This window comes from Cololabis saira, chromosome 11 (genome assembly GCF_033807715.1).
Source record: "Cololabis saira isolate AMF1-May2022 chromosome 11, fColSai1.1, whole genome shotgun sequence".
In the NCBI taxonomy this organism is placed as follows: Eukaryota; Metazoa; Chordata; class Actinopteri; order Beloniformes; family Belonidae; genus Cololabis; species Cololabis saira.
This window is the reverse complement of record NC_084597.1, coordinates 9,707,095-9,721,855: the sequence shown is the minus strand read 5'-3', so window position 1 is coordinate 9,721,855 and position 14,761 is coordinate 9,707,095. Positions and strand designations below refer to the sequence as shown.

Sequence of the window (14,761 nt, the reverse complement as noted above, 5' to 3'; positions counted from 1 at the left end):
TTTTTCTGAACAGAGAAGTAGATAAGATAATTTTGTGTTGACATAACTTGATATTCATTTCAGATATGTCATGGCACCAGATCTTGATTTGAAACACAGAGCGCTTGAGGAATGGGAGTAGAGTGTTTTGATGTGCAAGTGCCTGCGTGGAGCTTTGGCACCATCGGAGGTTCCAGATGTTTCTGATGAACTTCTTGGAGAGCTGTTTTCCTCTCCCTCTCATTCTCCTCAATCCTTAATGTGTGCGTGACGGCAGCTTCACACACAGCTCTTATAAACAATACGTGGCTGTTTATGTGGCGATGCGAGCTGCAGTGCTTGGAAAACCATATTAAGGCGTCAGAGCAGCTCTCCAATTCCACACTAAACAGAGTTTAGTGTGGCGTTTATAGGAGAGTTTATGCAAATATTCACTATTTACCTACTTCTTATTGATAGTGCAGAAACTAACCTTTTTTTTCCTGGATGTTTAAATTTTCAAAAGAGGAAAACCTGGTTTACATAAGCTACACCGTGACAACACATCTTCCTGCAACTGCAGATCAGCAAATGTCTTCTCGACAGGGCAATGTGCAACAATAAAGTGAGTTTAGCTGTGAGTTTTCTTACAAAGCGGTGACTCTTCCCATCAAACTTGCGTGCACTGGTGAAGAGCACGGTGCGAGCTGGCATGTTGATCCCCATGGCAAATGTCTCGGTGGCAAACAAGGCCTACAATGACAAGAAAAGGCATGAGCAAAATCTTATGTCAATACGCGGACAGAGTAATTTTCTAATTACTTTCAAAGCTGCCCTGTAGAGTTCTCTCCTTGAACCAAAATAAACATTTGGTCTCTCACGAAAACACATTATGTGTATCCTTGACATTAAATTAGCATTTGAATGGCATTCAAGATGTTTCAACGCACAGCTCAGTTGATTTTTTTGGGTGACAATTGACTTTGTCTTATAGTAGCAAAGAACTGTACCTGAAATAAAACTTCTTTGTTACATAACTTGTTAACCCTTTACTGGACAAGTAACCATCTTTGGTAACTTCAGTACACATACATACTATGAAAATTAAAAAAAATAAAAGTTACAAAGTAAAAAGGGTCCTATAATATTCTCCACTTATGTTCAAACTTTAAGTACCATATTTTCTGGACTATAAGCCGCATCCGCTCTATTTTAAAAAAATAATTAAAAAAGATACACAAGCCGCATCTGCTCTATTTAAAAAGATATGCAAGCCACAGATATTTATGTTAGATTAGATATTTACTACATGTACAGAACCATTTCGAACTGTAAATGATGTACCGGTACATGTTTGTACCTAAATAGATCCTTCCTAACAGTGTCTTTTAACACGGCAGCAACTTTGCTGATTAAAACGCGACAGAACCAAGATAAAATAACCGGTATTTATTTATCTATTTATCTATTTGAAATCTGCTTCTACCTACTTCTATCTGCTAAAGAAGTAGCGTATTCTTTTTCGCATTTAATTTGTCTTAGTTTTGGTTCTAATTCCGGTTAGAGCGCCCAGAGCGTTGGAAGAAAAATCCACATAATAGCTGCACCTTTGTATAAGCCGCATGGTTCAAAACCTATGAAAAAAGTAGCAGCTTATAGTCCAGAAAATACGGTATTTAATTAATCACCCTAAAAAAGGTTATTATGACTGACAAGCAACTAAGGTGCTTGTGTCACTGTAAGTGAATACACAAAAGTTCCCCATCATTAAAGTCATCCTGTGTCTCAATTTTTATTAATTTTTTTCATAAAATGGACAAAGTCCTGCTGAGATAGACCAACTTTTTATCCAGTGCTTTTAGAAGAGCAACACGTTGCGGAGTTGAACGTACCTTGATCAGGCCTTCAGAGAAAAGGATCTCCATAGTCTCTTTCAGGATGGGCAGGAGGCCTCCATGATGGATTCCAATTCCCCTCTTCAACAGTGGCAGCACATGCTCAACCTGCAAGACATCACACAATAATCACTGTTAAATGACTTAGTGATGCTTTGAATCCAAACAGTTTTTCTAACATGATCACAGTCCGTCAAACTGGAGAAGTATCGAGTGTAACTGCAACTTGTAGTGGACAAGTGTTGGATACGGTAGGAAAATTGAATGGAGCAAACTATTTTTGAGCTTTTACAGGGTGCAAAACATTGAATTTAAAAACTAGGAGGTTAAAGAGGAAAAAAAGAAAACACGGCTTGTGATAAAAATGACACTGGAGCATGTGGTGCACTCAAGTCCTGTTCACCTGAGGCAGCTTCTTGTCCTCATCTGAAAGACAGTCCACTGCATTGTTGAAAACCTCTTCCACCAGACGTTTCTCTTCCTCTGGAACAAAACAGGTTGTGGATTTATTAACATCCTTCGATGGCTGCTCAGACAACTCTCCAAATATTAGCACGCAGGTATTTCTTTTGACATCCTCATCCTTGTCAAATTTTGCGTAATTTCTAAATGTCAATTCAATTTCACTTGGCATGTTTTTCATGTGGAACTAACGGTGGTTTTCCCTGCAGGGGAACTTGGACTGCAAATGAGTTCGGAAAGTTTGTTGTCCATAGATCTTTTTTCTGATTTTCTAACCATAATACTCTGGGGAAAAAAAATAAATAAATCAGTATTGTTCAACATAGAATTTTGATTTTGTTCATGATTTTATTACAAACGCGATATGGTAGGAGACAATATAGTTTATATCGATTTAAAAAAAAAAATATATATATATATATATATATTTTTTTTTTTTTTATGATTTTGATATAGCTTATTTTGTGAAAAATTTACTTGAATGTTTTATTTGAGATTTGCACAAATGTTTTGTTATTTGCACAACTGTCAACCTCAGTGGAAAAGTCTGCCTGTTACTGTCTACATTGTATTAATTACAAAGTGTATTTTAATTTAATTGTTATGCAGGAAAGGGATATTTGTTTTATTTTATTCAAGAAGCATTTTTATTCTGTATATGCAGGCAGTTTATTTTTATTTCATTTGTTTTATACATTTTGATATTGTGCAAACCTCTGTTAATAAAAGGCACCTGTGTGACATTTGTCTGTTTTTTTAAGGATTTGCCTCAGAAAAAAATGAAGCTAACAGAGATGCTATGCTATATTGCTTTGGGGGAAACCCCAATTATGGCAAAAAAAAATATCGATATATATCGAATATCGCCATTTGGCTAGAAAATATCGAGATATGACTTTTGGTCCATATCGCCATCCCTAGCTGCAGCTATCGAATATTTTGGCCGATTATTCTATCGTTTAATCAAGTACCGTCTCCCGTTGTGCATTCACAGTAAGCTCAGTAAGGCGCAATAATAATAATTACATTTCTTCCCCAGAGTCTGCTTTCACAGAAAAGTATGACGCTCTGCAATCTAAAGACAGTGCCTTTCCTCTACTTTGCATCCAGAGTCAGCAACAAGTCTCTGTTGCATCTGGTCACTGACTGCTTTATTCAGTCAATGCTGAATAAAACACGGCATTAGAAAAGAGAAGAAAAAAAACAAAAAAACACAAACAGCTGTGTTAACCTCAGCTTCCCCACTGCTGCTAAAGTTTGCAACATTACACAGCTGGAAGAGGGATGCTCGTTTGGCTTCAGCTGATTTCCAAGCATGGCAGAAGCGGTCCCTTAGTGGCCAGTGCCCAAAATTTAGTGACAAACTCACAGCCTGTACAGCTGCCTTCTGTCTCTCCAATCACCAGAGTTGAAAACCCATCCAGTGTTTTGTTTTTTTTTGCCTCAAGACCACGGTTGGACTGCCATGGTTTGACCTGAACCTGTGGTAAGACTGATTTCATCCGCTTTGCAGGCATCCTCACACCGTTACGCCTTTCTGGAAAACCTACTCACTCAATTCATTCTCATTATGGTACTGTTACTACCTCCCAAAGCAGCGAAGACACAGAACAAAACGTTACACCTATCCATTTCCAGTAAAGCGGGGTGGAGAAAAGGTTATATCGAGAAAAAGGTACCGACTGTGTGAATGGGGCGTGAAATGTGAAAAACGATTTTCCGATTCTAAATCGATTCTCATATTAATTCCTAAAAATCGATTCTTATGTCTAAAGATCGATTTTTTTTTTTTTCATAATTTTCGCCAGGTTAACTTTAATCCCAGTAGTCGGACACACAGTTTGTCATGACACTTCTGAAAAATGCCAGGTGCTTCATGGCAATATGTGTGCGTGGTGACAGAATGAATTAGATAAGCTAAAATGATTTGTTTACTGCATGAACTGTTGCAATTTCTTTCTTTTTTGCACTTTAAATGGATATTGAAAGGCCTGTTTGAGTTATTTATTTCACAATAATTATTGTGAAATTAGTATTTCACTAGTTATTTTACAGTCATATAATTCAGGCAACAGCTCAAAAAACATTTTAAATAACACTAAGCCAAATCAATATCGAATCGGATCATTATAATCGATTCTGAATATTAAGAATCGGATTTTGACATTTGAATCGATACCCAGCCCTATACTGTATTACCAATTTTCACTTCCACCAGTTACACAAATACCCAGCTGTGAATGAACGACCAGAAAAAAATAACAAAATCAAGGAGATCCATCCTCTTTGGATCTGGTTATCAACTGCTGAAATATTTGATATTGGAGGATTCTGTTAAACTAACACACTTCATCTACCTCAGACGCAGCCAGCAGCAGGAAACCCCCCCCAAACGCATCTGTAATGCTGCCAAAAGATATCTCCTTGAATGCTGCAGCATCACAGGTCAGATTCATGTCCATACCTCTGTCTTCATATAAAATGCCTCTGCAACTTGTCTGATACGGTCAATAAGTTTGGTTTTTGGCACCAACTGGTCCCCTGACTCTGGCACAACCCTGTCATTCCATTGACACTGCCCAGAAAGTATGTGTCATCAGGGAAGTGTAGCGTTTTGAGCATTCAAAGCGATGGAAAAAGATTATGTATATGTAAATAGAAGAGTACAAACACAGAGGAGAAGTAGGGGGGTTGAGAGCAGCTGGTCAGGCAAAAAATAAATAAAATAAACCCAGGGAGCCACATGGCTCCACGACACAAACTGGTTACAATAAGTGTATAAACAGTTAATTTTGGTCTGCATCATTTTTTAAATGCCAATTTCATCCATTTTTTCATGCAGCAATGAAAGCTCATTCTTTCTTGACAACACTCATGTTAATAGGGTGGTTTGACAACATTTACAAATGACAGGAATATTCTCAGAAAACAGGAAATTCTTGGAAATGAGAATTAACTTTGGCAGAATTCTTTCGTGAGTCTTTTTTGGCAATAGTGATACGTTTTAGTGCTGGAAGATATCAGAATTAAAATAAACCTCATTCATCATTATGTCATCCATCCAGGAAAAACAAAGCAAGATGAGGAAGGAAAATGTTTCTTAATAGGAATTCATGACTATGTTTTACTTCACTGATAAAAGCCAGAAACAAGTGTCTAAGAGCCAATATCATCGCCAACCAGAACACATCTTTATGAAGCAACTCCTCCACTTAACTGGGCCAAACAGGTCCAACTGTACAGACACAAACCATTTCATTGCTCAGCCTGCCAACAATTTAGCATTTAAGTTGGAGTTCAATTTCGAAACTGATTGTATCCGCAATTTGTCACAAAGAATTGAGGTAATTAAATCTCTGAGCCAGATACTCTGCTCACAAACTGGAACCCTGCTGCTGCTTTTTAATGTTGAACAGTGTGATAACTACACCCAATTAGAAGATTTCTCAAATAAAGGTGATTCAATTTCAGCAAATAAGAAGTCACTTATTACATAATCCATCACTACTATGTGGCAGCAAGAAAACTTGCCATCTGAACTGAGAGGTTACAAAACCCCAATGATGTGAAGAATCAAAGGTTTAAAAACTATTTAAATTCTGTGTTTTTACACTGATACAATTGTAAAGGAATATTCCCAAGTTACATCAATATGAGGTCTATTACGGTACTTGATGGTAAACTCAACTGTACACTTTTTTGTACATACAAAGTTAAAATTACCTCAGTTTGTCTGAAGGGACCCTATTAAAATCACTCATTGGAATGACATTTTTAAATCTTGTTGGGCTAAAATAGATTTTAGTAATGCCCATTACACTGCAAATGTATATATTTTGTTGTTACTCAAAACTCCTTTGATCCATGTTGTTTTAGTCCCTAATCAATGTTTTCACGCATTATCGTCTAGTAATAGATGGTTGATTCAACTCCACAACAATCATTTAAGCATTGCAGAACACAAATGCCAGTGATCTGGTTTATTCTGAATCTGGCAATGCTAGGTTTTAGAGAGTCTAACTTACCAGAAAAAGAAAAATAAGTCTTCTCATTCCAAATATATGTCACTCATCATTTCAGGTACTGGCTTACGGGTCGAACATAAACCATTTACTATATGTGCACCGCCTTAAACCAACCAATAATATAACATGTACCCATTCAAATCAAACGGTTGTTTACAGGATGATCTAGGGCTGGGCGATATATCGAGATTTTAATATATATCGATATATTTTCAAACGCGATATGGTACGAGACAATATCGTTTTTATTGATTATTAAAAAAAATATATACATTTTATTTTATTTTTTTTTTTAGGATTTTGATATAGCTTATTTTGTGACAAATTGACTTGAATGTTTTATTTGAGATTTGCACAAATGTTTTGTTATTTGCACAACTGTCAACCTCAGTGGAAAAGTCTGCCTGTTACTGTCTACATTGTATTAATTGCACAGGGTATTTTAATTTAATTGTTATGCAGGAAAGGGATATTTGTTTTATTTTATTCAAGAAGCATTTTTATTCTATATATGCAGGCAGTTTATTTTTATTTCATTTGTTTTATACATTTTGATATTGTGCAGACCTCTGTTAATAAAGGAACCTGTGTGACATTTGGTACGAGGCTTTGTATTAAAACTGATGGTTTTTTAAGGGTTTGCCTCAGAAAAAAATGAAGCTAACAGAGATGCTATGCTATAATGCTTTGGGGGAAACCCCAATTATGGCACAGAAAAAATATCGATATATATCGAGTATCGCCATTCAGCTAGAAAATATCGAGATATGACTTTTGGTCCATATCGCCCAGCCCTAGGATGATCAAACAGATACTTAGATGACCAGATTTGCTTTATATCCAGTCGCCTATGTCAGAATAGCAACGGGCCAAGAATATGTTACAAGAGAACAGATCAGAAAAATACAACTGCAAGCAGAATTTCTATAAAAGTCCATACCACCGTGGAAGTCCAGTTTGGCCACCTGCAGTGCGTAGGCCTCACACTCCTTTTTGCTAAAGCTGAAAATGATAACAGGCTGGAAGTTCCTCTCCATTATCATCTTCACTATCTTGAAAACACTGGATGGACCTATCAGAAACACACCAAAATGAACATTACAATGAATTACTGATTTTCAAAGAAATCAACAGATTTAAAAAAAAAAAAAAAAAAGATGTTGCACACAGACCTCTAGTGCCTCCTTTTCGTCCCCTCGGGTCCCACCTGCCGCCCTGGCTGCTGCCGCCACTATCCTTAACATCTCGCAGCACTTGCATGGCTGTGTTGAAATTGTCTTCCCTGAAGTCACCCTGAGAAAAGCAACAGACACCCATATACAATACAACATTTGAATTGTGTAACCACTAACTCAAGATGATCCACTAAGAAAGAGAAAAAAAAAAAAAGTAATTTTGGCTAATCTTTACCAAAAAAAAACAGAATTATCATTAAAAACAGGGTTTGTACCAATGTCATTTATCAATTCTGACAGTTTCTAGTGAGTAAAGGTGACAAATCTTACATTCTCATCAACCACCAAGTGGAGTCCATCGCCCCCTGCTGGAAAAATGTAGTGTTGCAGCGGAGTGGGACGGTACTCTGTGTAGACCACATGGCATGGCTGCAGACAAACATACTTTATTAATAATCCATCCATTTTCCACCGCTTATCCGGAACCGGGTAAATAATAATTTATTATTAATAAATAACTTAATAATAATACCGATTGAAAAAAAGGAAATGCCAACATGTTTCCCAACTCCTTAAAAACATGGCTCATGAAAAACATCCCACCTGCTTATGTAGATGACAGATCCACTCGGCAAACTGTTTGGCGTTGGGGATGGTGGCAGAAAGGAATACGTAATGAACGTTGTCGGGAAGGAGAATGATGGTCTCCTCCCAAACCACACCTCGCTCTGAAAAACATAGAAATCTGATTTTTTTTCTTCTTTTTTTAAACAAAAACAGTTGAAATGTTCATGCACAAATGTTCCACCACCAGATTTAAAGCAGTTCTTAAAACTACACTTTAATGAGACCAAACTACCTCTTCAAAAAGAAAAATAGGGCCAATTCTTACATTAACTCAATGGTCAAACCACACTCGATACGAGTTACACAACAAGCTGTCTGATGTTATTATCATTATTGTAGACTCACCTGAATCTCTCATGTAATGGATCTCATCAAAGACGACCCACGCCACTTCCCTCATGATTTCTGAGCCTCGGTACAGCATACTTCTCAGGATCTGGGGGTGGGGGGGAAGGTAATCAAATCAAACCAGCTCCACACACTTCACAAAACCATCTTTGATAATGCTACTCCACATAGATCTCTCTCCCACCTCTGTTGTCATGACGAGGCAAGAGGCAGTGGGGTTGATGGTGACGTCCCCAGTCATCAGTCCCACATCCTGGAACTCTTCATACATCTCTCTGTACTTCTGGTTGGAGAGGGCCTTGATGGGGCTGGTGAAGATGACTCTCTGCTTCTCTCTGAGAGCCAGTGCTATAGCATACCTAGAAGAAAAGCAAAACGGGGCAAGTCTAAGAATGAGGAGGTAGAGCTTTCATCTTCAGTTCACTAAGTTAAGAGGTTTAATCCATTGATTCCCCAGTACATATGATAAAGTATCCCCTGCATGACAATGTAGTTCTATTCTATGGGCCTGATTTACTAAGATCCTAAATAAAGAGTACTAAATTGCGTGTGCACTGAAAGAGTTTGCACGTGCTGTTGTTGTGTGTTTTGCGGGTGATCAACTAAGATTGCGTGCGCAATTGATAACAGGTGCAAACCTCAGTATTTAAATGAGGTGTTGCGTGTCTTACGGTTTGCGCCATGGAGAGTCTGGATGGAAACAGGATAGTTGCAGGCGCAAAATGGAATTTGACGAGTTGGAGTTAGAGATATTAGTGGAAGAGGCAAATAAACACATTCATGAACTACAGCAAAGAAATTTAAACATTACCAAAAGAAACGCAATATGGGAGAAAACCTGCGATAGAATAAATGCAGTTGGTAAGACAAAAAGAACGGCAGATGAGGTTAAAAGAAGGTGGCAAGATATAAGGCGAAGAACCAAAGAAAAAGTAGCCTTTAATAAAACTTGTGCAACCATTTTTAAAATAGCATACAGCAGAATAAAGACTCTCTCTCTGCGTATTCTTTGATTTTGGCGATGTCGCCTCCTTGTCACAATAACAGCAGCCATCCCTGCGTAATGCTGGGCAGATTAGCACCTTCCTTTCGAACGTATTAAATACAGACGCAATCACAATCCCCGCAAAAACTTTCAGGCTTGGTAAATCTCATTGCGTGTGGTAAATGAACCTATTTGCATTTTCCCCTCCCAGTATTTAGCGCTTTCTGGCGGGTACGCCCCATATTGATTATTCATCAGGGCAAAAGTACTAAATGAACAGCGTGTGCTGTTTTGCTCATTTGAGAGGCGCAGTCCTCTTTGCACGCTGTTAGTAGATCAGCTTGCACATTGGTTTGCGGGTGATGTCAAGTTTGCACACGTTTTTATGCACGCAAACCTTTAGTAAATCAGGCCCTATGTGTATTATACAAAAAAAGGAGTGCATATGCTTAAAAAGTGTGTACACTAAGACTGTATAAGTGTGTTGTGAAAGACTGAATGATGTAAAGGAGGTCCAAGTGGTAAACAAGAGTAGGAATCAAGTAAAACAGATTCCTGTAACCACCCCTGTTTTATTGAGTATACTTACTCAGCACAAACAGTCTTGCCAGCAGAGGTGTGTGCAGACACAAGAACAGATTGGTTGTTTTCAATGCATAAGATGGCCTCACGCTGGAAAGGATCAAGTACAAAAGGGTAGTCCTGCAAGAAAAGTAAGACATATGAATATGCTGTACTTGAAAAAAAAAAAAACTGTACAAAAATGCATTATTGCCAACACTTGATAATTAAATTAAAATTCAATACTTTAAAACCCATGTGTCAGTTTTGTAGTAGACAAACTACTTGGCTATAAAAGAGGAAAGTTCAAATCAACAGTGCGTTATACCTTAGCTGCTTTCCCAACTCTTGGCTTCAGCGGTTTAAACTCCTCACCAGCAGGCAGAGCGACCTGTTAGAGAAAGACATGATTTGTAATATATAATGCTTCATCAAAGAGCTCAAATAAGGAACAATTTTGCATCAAATACATCAAGTTTGTTCAGTTTACCTCATGGGAGCATCCCTCCACAGTGTCCACCTGCTCCACTCTCACTTGGGGTATAAATTCTGAAAGACTGCAGATACAAAAGGAAAAACATAAATTAGCATCTAAATTGGCTTGAAATCTGATGTAAATTATGTTTTCAGAAAATTGGAGAGAATATATTTGGCTTTTGAACATTCAGTTATATCACTTTGGGCTGTGGGAAAATGTGAAATGACACTTTTCAATACCTTTTTTAAACTTAAAATACCCCCAAAAAATTTTTCTTATACTTTGGTCACAACAAAAACACACAAATTAGCAAACTGTAGAAAAATAAAAAGCTGTTTAGACTACATGATATACTTCAGAGGAGTCTAGTTATATTACAGATTACTTTTACAGACTGTTTTATGAAGAAATTTTAGTTCTAAAATTTAGTTCTTCTTATTACTCATAATCAAAATTTAAAACTGAATAAGTTTTCCTGTTTGATTTATTACACAATAGGTTGCATATTTTGGATAGTGCAATTAGCAGTAAAAGTGCAGTTTGGTATTTCCCATTTGTTGTGGTTCAAAAAATGTCACAATAACAAATAAACAAACCTCTACAATTAAATAATAAATTAAGAGTTTAAACACATTGTGAAGGACAGTGAAGCAGCATGAAACAGAAATTAAATTAAACTAGTGTACTCAGTAAACTGCCAAATATATATAAAAATCAAGATTACAAGGGTATGAATCATTTACTCCTCAGGCAACACAAATATGTAGTTTGTCTTACTTTAGATCAGTAGCGGGGGTCTCATGTCGACGTTTCTTTGGAAAAACCACCTCTTCTTCATCGCCACCTGCCTCCCTCTTGACTTGGACAGGTGACTCTGCATTCTTGTCATTTTTACCAGCGACTTTCCTTCAAGACAGAAAATCACAGCATATGAACAACATTTAACTGAAAGTGTTGCAAGCAGCTATAGCAACTGTAAAAAATTATAGGAGAGTGTGTACCAGCCCTAGTCAATGATGCAACATCTTTGTTTTGAAATGTGGAGTCTCAGTCAAGTGAACTTATCATAAAAAAATATTCAGAAGATGTCATTGCAGGTCTACGCGAGCTGCAGAGAGCAGAACAGGAGGAGGAAGATTTCATTCAGCTTTTTAATTAACATTTGAATTACCAACCCTTTTTTTTTTGGGGGGGGGGGGAGGGGGGGGACTATATTATAACAACTCAAATCATTTTGCATCGTGTGGAAGAAGGAATATTTATCTTGCTCGTCAATCATGGTTGTGAAGTTAGCTTGTTGGCCATGCTCTTCATTTCGGAGACACCACTGAAACTAGGGCTGGGCGATATGGACCAAAAGTCATATCTTGATATTTTCTAGCTGAATGGCGATACTCGATATATATCGATATTTTTTCTGTGACATAATTGGGGTTTCCCCCAAAGCATTATAGCATAGCATCTCTGTTAGCTTCATTTTTTCTGAGGCAAACCCTTAAAAAAACAGTCAGTTTTAATACAAAGCCTCGTGCCAAATGTCACACAGGTACCTTTATTAACAGAGGTCTGCACAATATCAAAATGTATAAAACAAATGAAATAAAAATAAACTGCCTGCATATATAGAATAAAAATGCTTCTTGAATAAAATAAATATCCCTTTCCTGCATAACAATTAAATTAAAATACCCTGTGCAATTTATACAATGTAGACAGTAACAGGCAGACTTTTCCACTGAGGTTGACAGTTGTGCAAATGACAAAACATTTGTGCAAATCTCAAATAAAACATTCAAGTAAATTTGTCCCAAAATAAGCTATATCAAAATCATAAAAAAAAATTTAAAAAAAAGTCCCCTCGATATAAACGATATTGTCTCGTACCATATCGCGTTTGAAAATATATCGATATATATTAAAATCTCGATATATCGCCCAGCCCTAGGGGGTACTATATTATAACACCTCAAATAATTCTGCATCGTGTGGAAGTGGGAGAAGGAATATTTATCTTGCTCGTCAATCATGGTTGTGAAGTTAGCTTGTTGGCCATGCTCTTCATTTCGGAGACACCACTGAAACCAAAAGCTTTGTTGTTTTTACACCAGTTTCTTGCACTTTGTATTGTTTTGAAGGTATATAATAAACAAGTTAGACCGATCAGTTGCATACTCAATATTTTCCATGAAGCAGCACACCATCTCCGTACTTTTCATAGACTAAAGATTGTGAAATTGTTGTCGTTTGCATATGGCATACTACATTTTGGCAAAAATCAGTACATAGCAGAAGTATAGTTTATGATGTCAAAAACAGCCACAGGTTCTCATATAATGAAATATCTACTTTCTATTTCCTGCTCAGGTAATGACAGTTCCTGAAAAGCCGGCTCAACTGCAATTAAAGGTGTTTTATTTTTTGCTGACTTGAATCTTAGGGATACAATTCATCTTCGTTTTGGGGTCACAGGACAGGTAGGGTATAAATAGTTAGAAAAAAAGAGAGCAAAGACATGGAACCTTAGTATTAGGAATACATTTATTTTAGCCTCTGCAGGAGTTGCAGAGAACTGGGAGATAGATTAAAAAGGCTCAAAAGTCATTTGGGTGTTATGGCCTGGCTCACACCCTTACGCAGGCAAAGCCTGCATGATATGGAGGTATCAGTTTTATCTATATAGCGTTTATTACAACAGAAGTTGTCTCTAGGATCTTTCCAGAGACCCAGAACATAAATCCACAATCAATTATTACATAAACAATGGCAGGGGAAAAACTCCCCTAGTGGGAGAAAAACCTTAAGCTAAACGCAGGTTTAAAATACTGAATTTAAAATATTAGCTGATGATATTGTATTAATTTATCTAATTTTTGCATTTTTGTCAGTAGAAAACTATGAGTCTGTGTTTTCTGCCGAACAAAAAAGGTCCGTGTGTAAATTTACTTTGAATCTCCAATAAAGAAAAACTGAAACTGAAAGAAGTTGTTTGTCTTTATTTCTAACTCAGTGTCTTCTTTCTCACATCAACGAGCACGCAGGTTTAAAATACCTAAAACCAGAGGTGTCAAGTAACCAAGTACAAATACTTCGTTACCTTACTTAAGTAGAAATTTTGGTTATCTATACTTCACTGGAGTAATTATTTTTCAGACGACTTTTTACTTTTACTCCTTACATTTTCACGCAATTATCTGTACTTTTTACTCCTTACATTTTAAAAACAGCCTTGTTACTCTATTTCATTTCGGCCTTTAAATAAAAACTACCCAGTTAAATTGCTCCATCTGGATAGAGTGAATTTGGTTGTGGTTGTTTCAGATGTTCTTGTCCAGTTTTGTTCTTACATCCGTTCCCTCAGATTCCTGCAACTAAACTTGGATGTACATTCCAATAAAGGTTAGGATAAATGATAACATGCCTCTGAAGTTTGACTTTTTGCACCATTACAATACTTATAGGCAACTAGTCATCATATCTCCTGCTCTCTGAAACACATGTTAATGCTCAATAGTACACATATATGGTTCTTTAATATATTTGCATTATACTAAGATACATTCATTTTCAATGGCTTTTGTCCTTAATGGCTTTTCCCCCCTTACATTACTTTTACTTTTATACTTTAAGTAGTTTTGAAACTAGTACTTTTATACTTTTACTTGAGTAAAAAACTTGAGTTGATACTTCAACTTCTACAGGAGTATTTTTAAACTCTAGTATCTATACTTCTACCTGAGTAATGAATGTGAATACTTTTGACACCTCTGCCTAAAACAGACCTGATCCTGACCACCTGAGGGATCTGGCTGTTTTAAAACCAACCAAAAGGTCTGAAAGTATTTGGCCCTGAACCACTCAAGTGCTTTATGAACCAACACTAGGCTGATTTACTGAAACCGATTCATTGACAGCCAGGAATCCGGTGTACCGATGTACCACCAGTTAAAAGTCCCACAGTCACGCTGAAAGCGGATAGTTTTAAGTGAATTAATCAGTAGTAATAGTACCCAGCTAGCTCATTGGCCAGGTGTGCGAGCCCACGTTGCCACTACCGGTTACCACGTTCTGGCTACTGAGACAAAAAACACATACTCACTTAAACATGTGTATCCTAATCCACCGCTTCATTAACGTACCTCGTTTCTGTGTCGACTCCTGCGGGCGCCTTCTTGATCGCAGCACTTTGTTGCTCTTCGTCAAACACGCTGAACAAACCGTCTCCAAAAGCGTCCGCCATGTTTGTTGAG

The 14,761-nt window shown here is 37.1% G+C and overlaps 1 protein-coding gene across 1 annotated transcript in view; it reads right to left on the bottom strand.

Moving 5' to 3' along the window:
* Positions 1–14,761, bottom strand: part of mtrex (Mtr4 exosome RNA helicase) — a 26,724-nt gene extending 11,963 nt beyond the window's left edge. Inside the window, exons 1-14 of the mRNA XM_061733672.1 lie at positions 14,651–14,761; positions 11,292–11,420; positions 10,527–10,593; positions 10,365–10,427; positions 10,065–10,177; positions 8,675–8,849; positions 8,488–8,578; positions 8,119–8,243; positions 7,846–7,944; positions 7,513–7,633; positions 7,281–7,412; positions 2,257–2,336; positions 1,851–1,961; positions 610–711 (exon numbers count right to left, since the gene is read on the bottom strand). Of these exons, the coding sequence (XP_061589656.1) occupies positions 610–711; positions 1,851–1,961; positions 2,257–2,336; positions 7,281–7,412; positions 7,513–7,633; positions 7,846–7,944; positions 8,119–8,243; positions 8,488–8,578; positions 8,675–8,849; positions 10,065–10,177; positions 10,365–10,427; positions 10,527–10,593; positions 11,292–11,420; positions 14,651–14,751 (1,509 nt within the window). The 5' untranslated portion in view covers positions 14,752–14,761. The remainder of the gene's footprint in view (positions 1–609; positions 712–1,850; positions 1,962–2,256; positions 2,337–7,280; positions 7,413–7,512; positions 7,634–7,845; positions 7,945–8,118; positions 8,244–8,487; positions 8,579–8,674; positions 8,850–10,064; positions 10,178–10,364; positions 10,428–10,526; positions 10,594–11,291; positions 11,421–14,650) is intronic.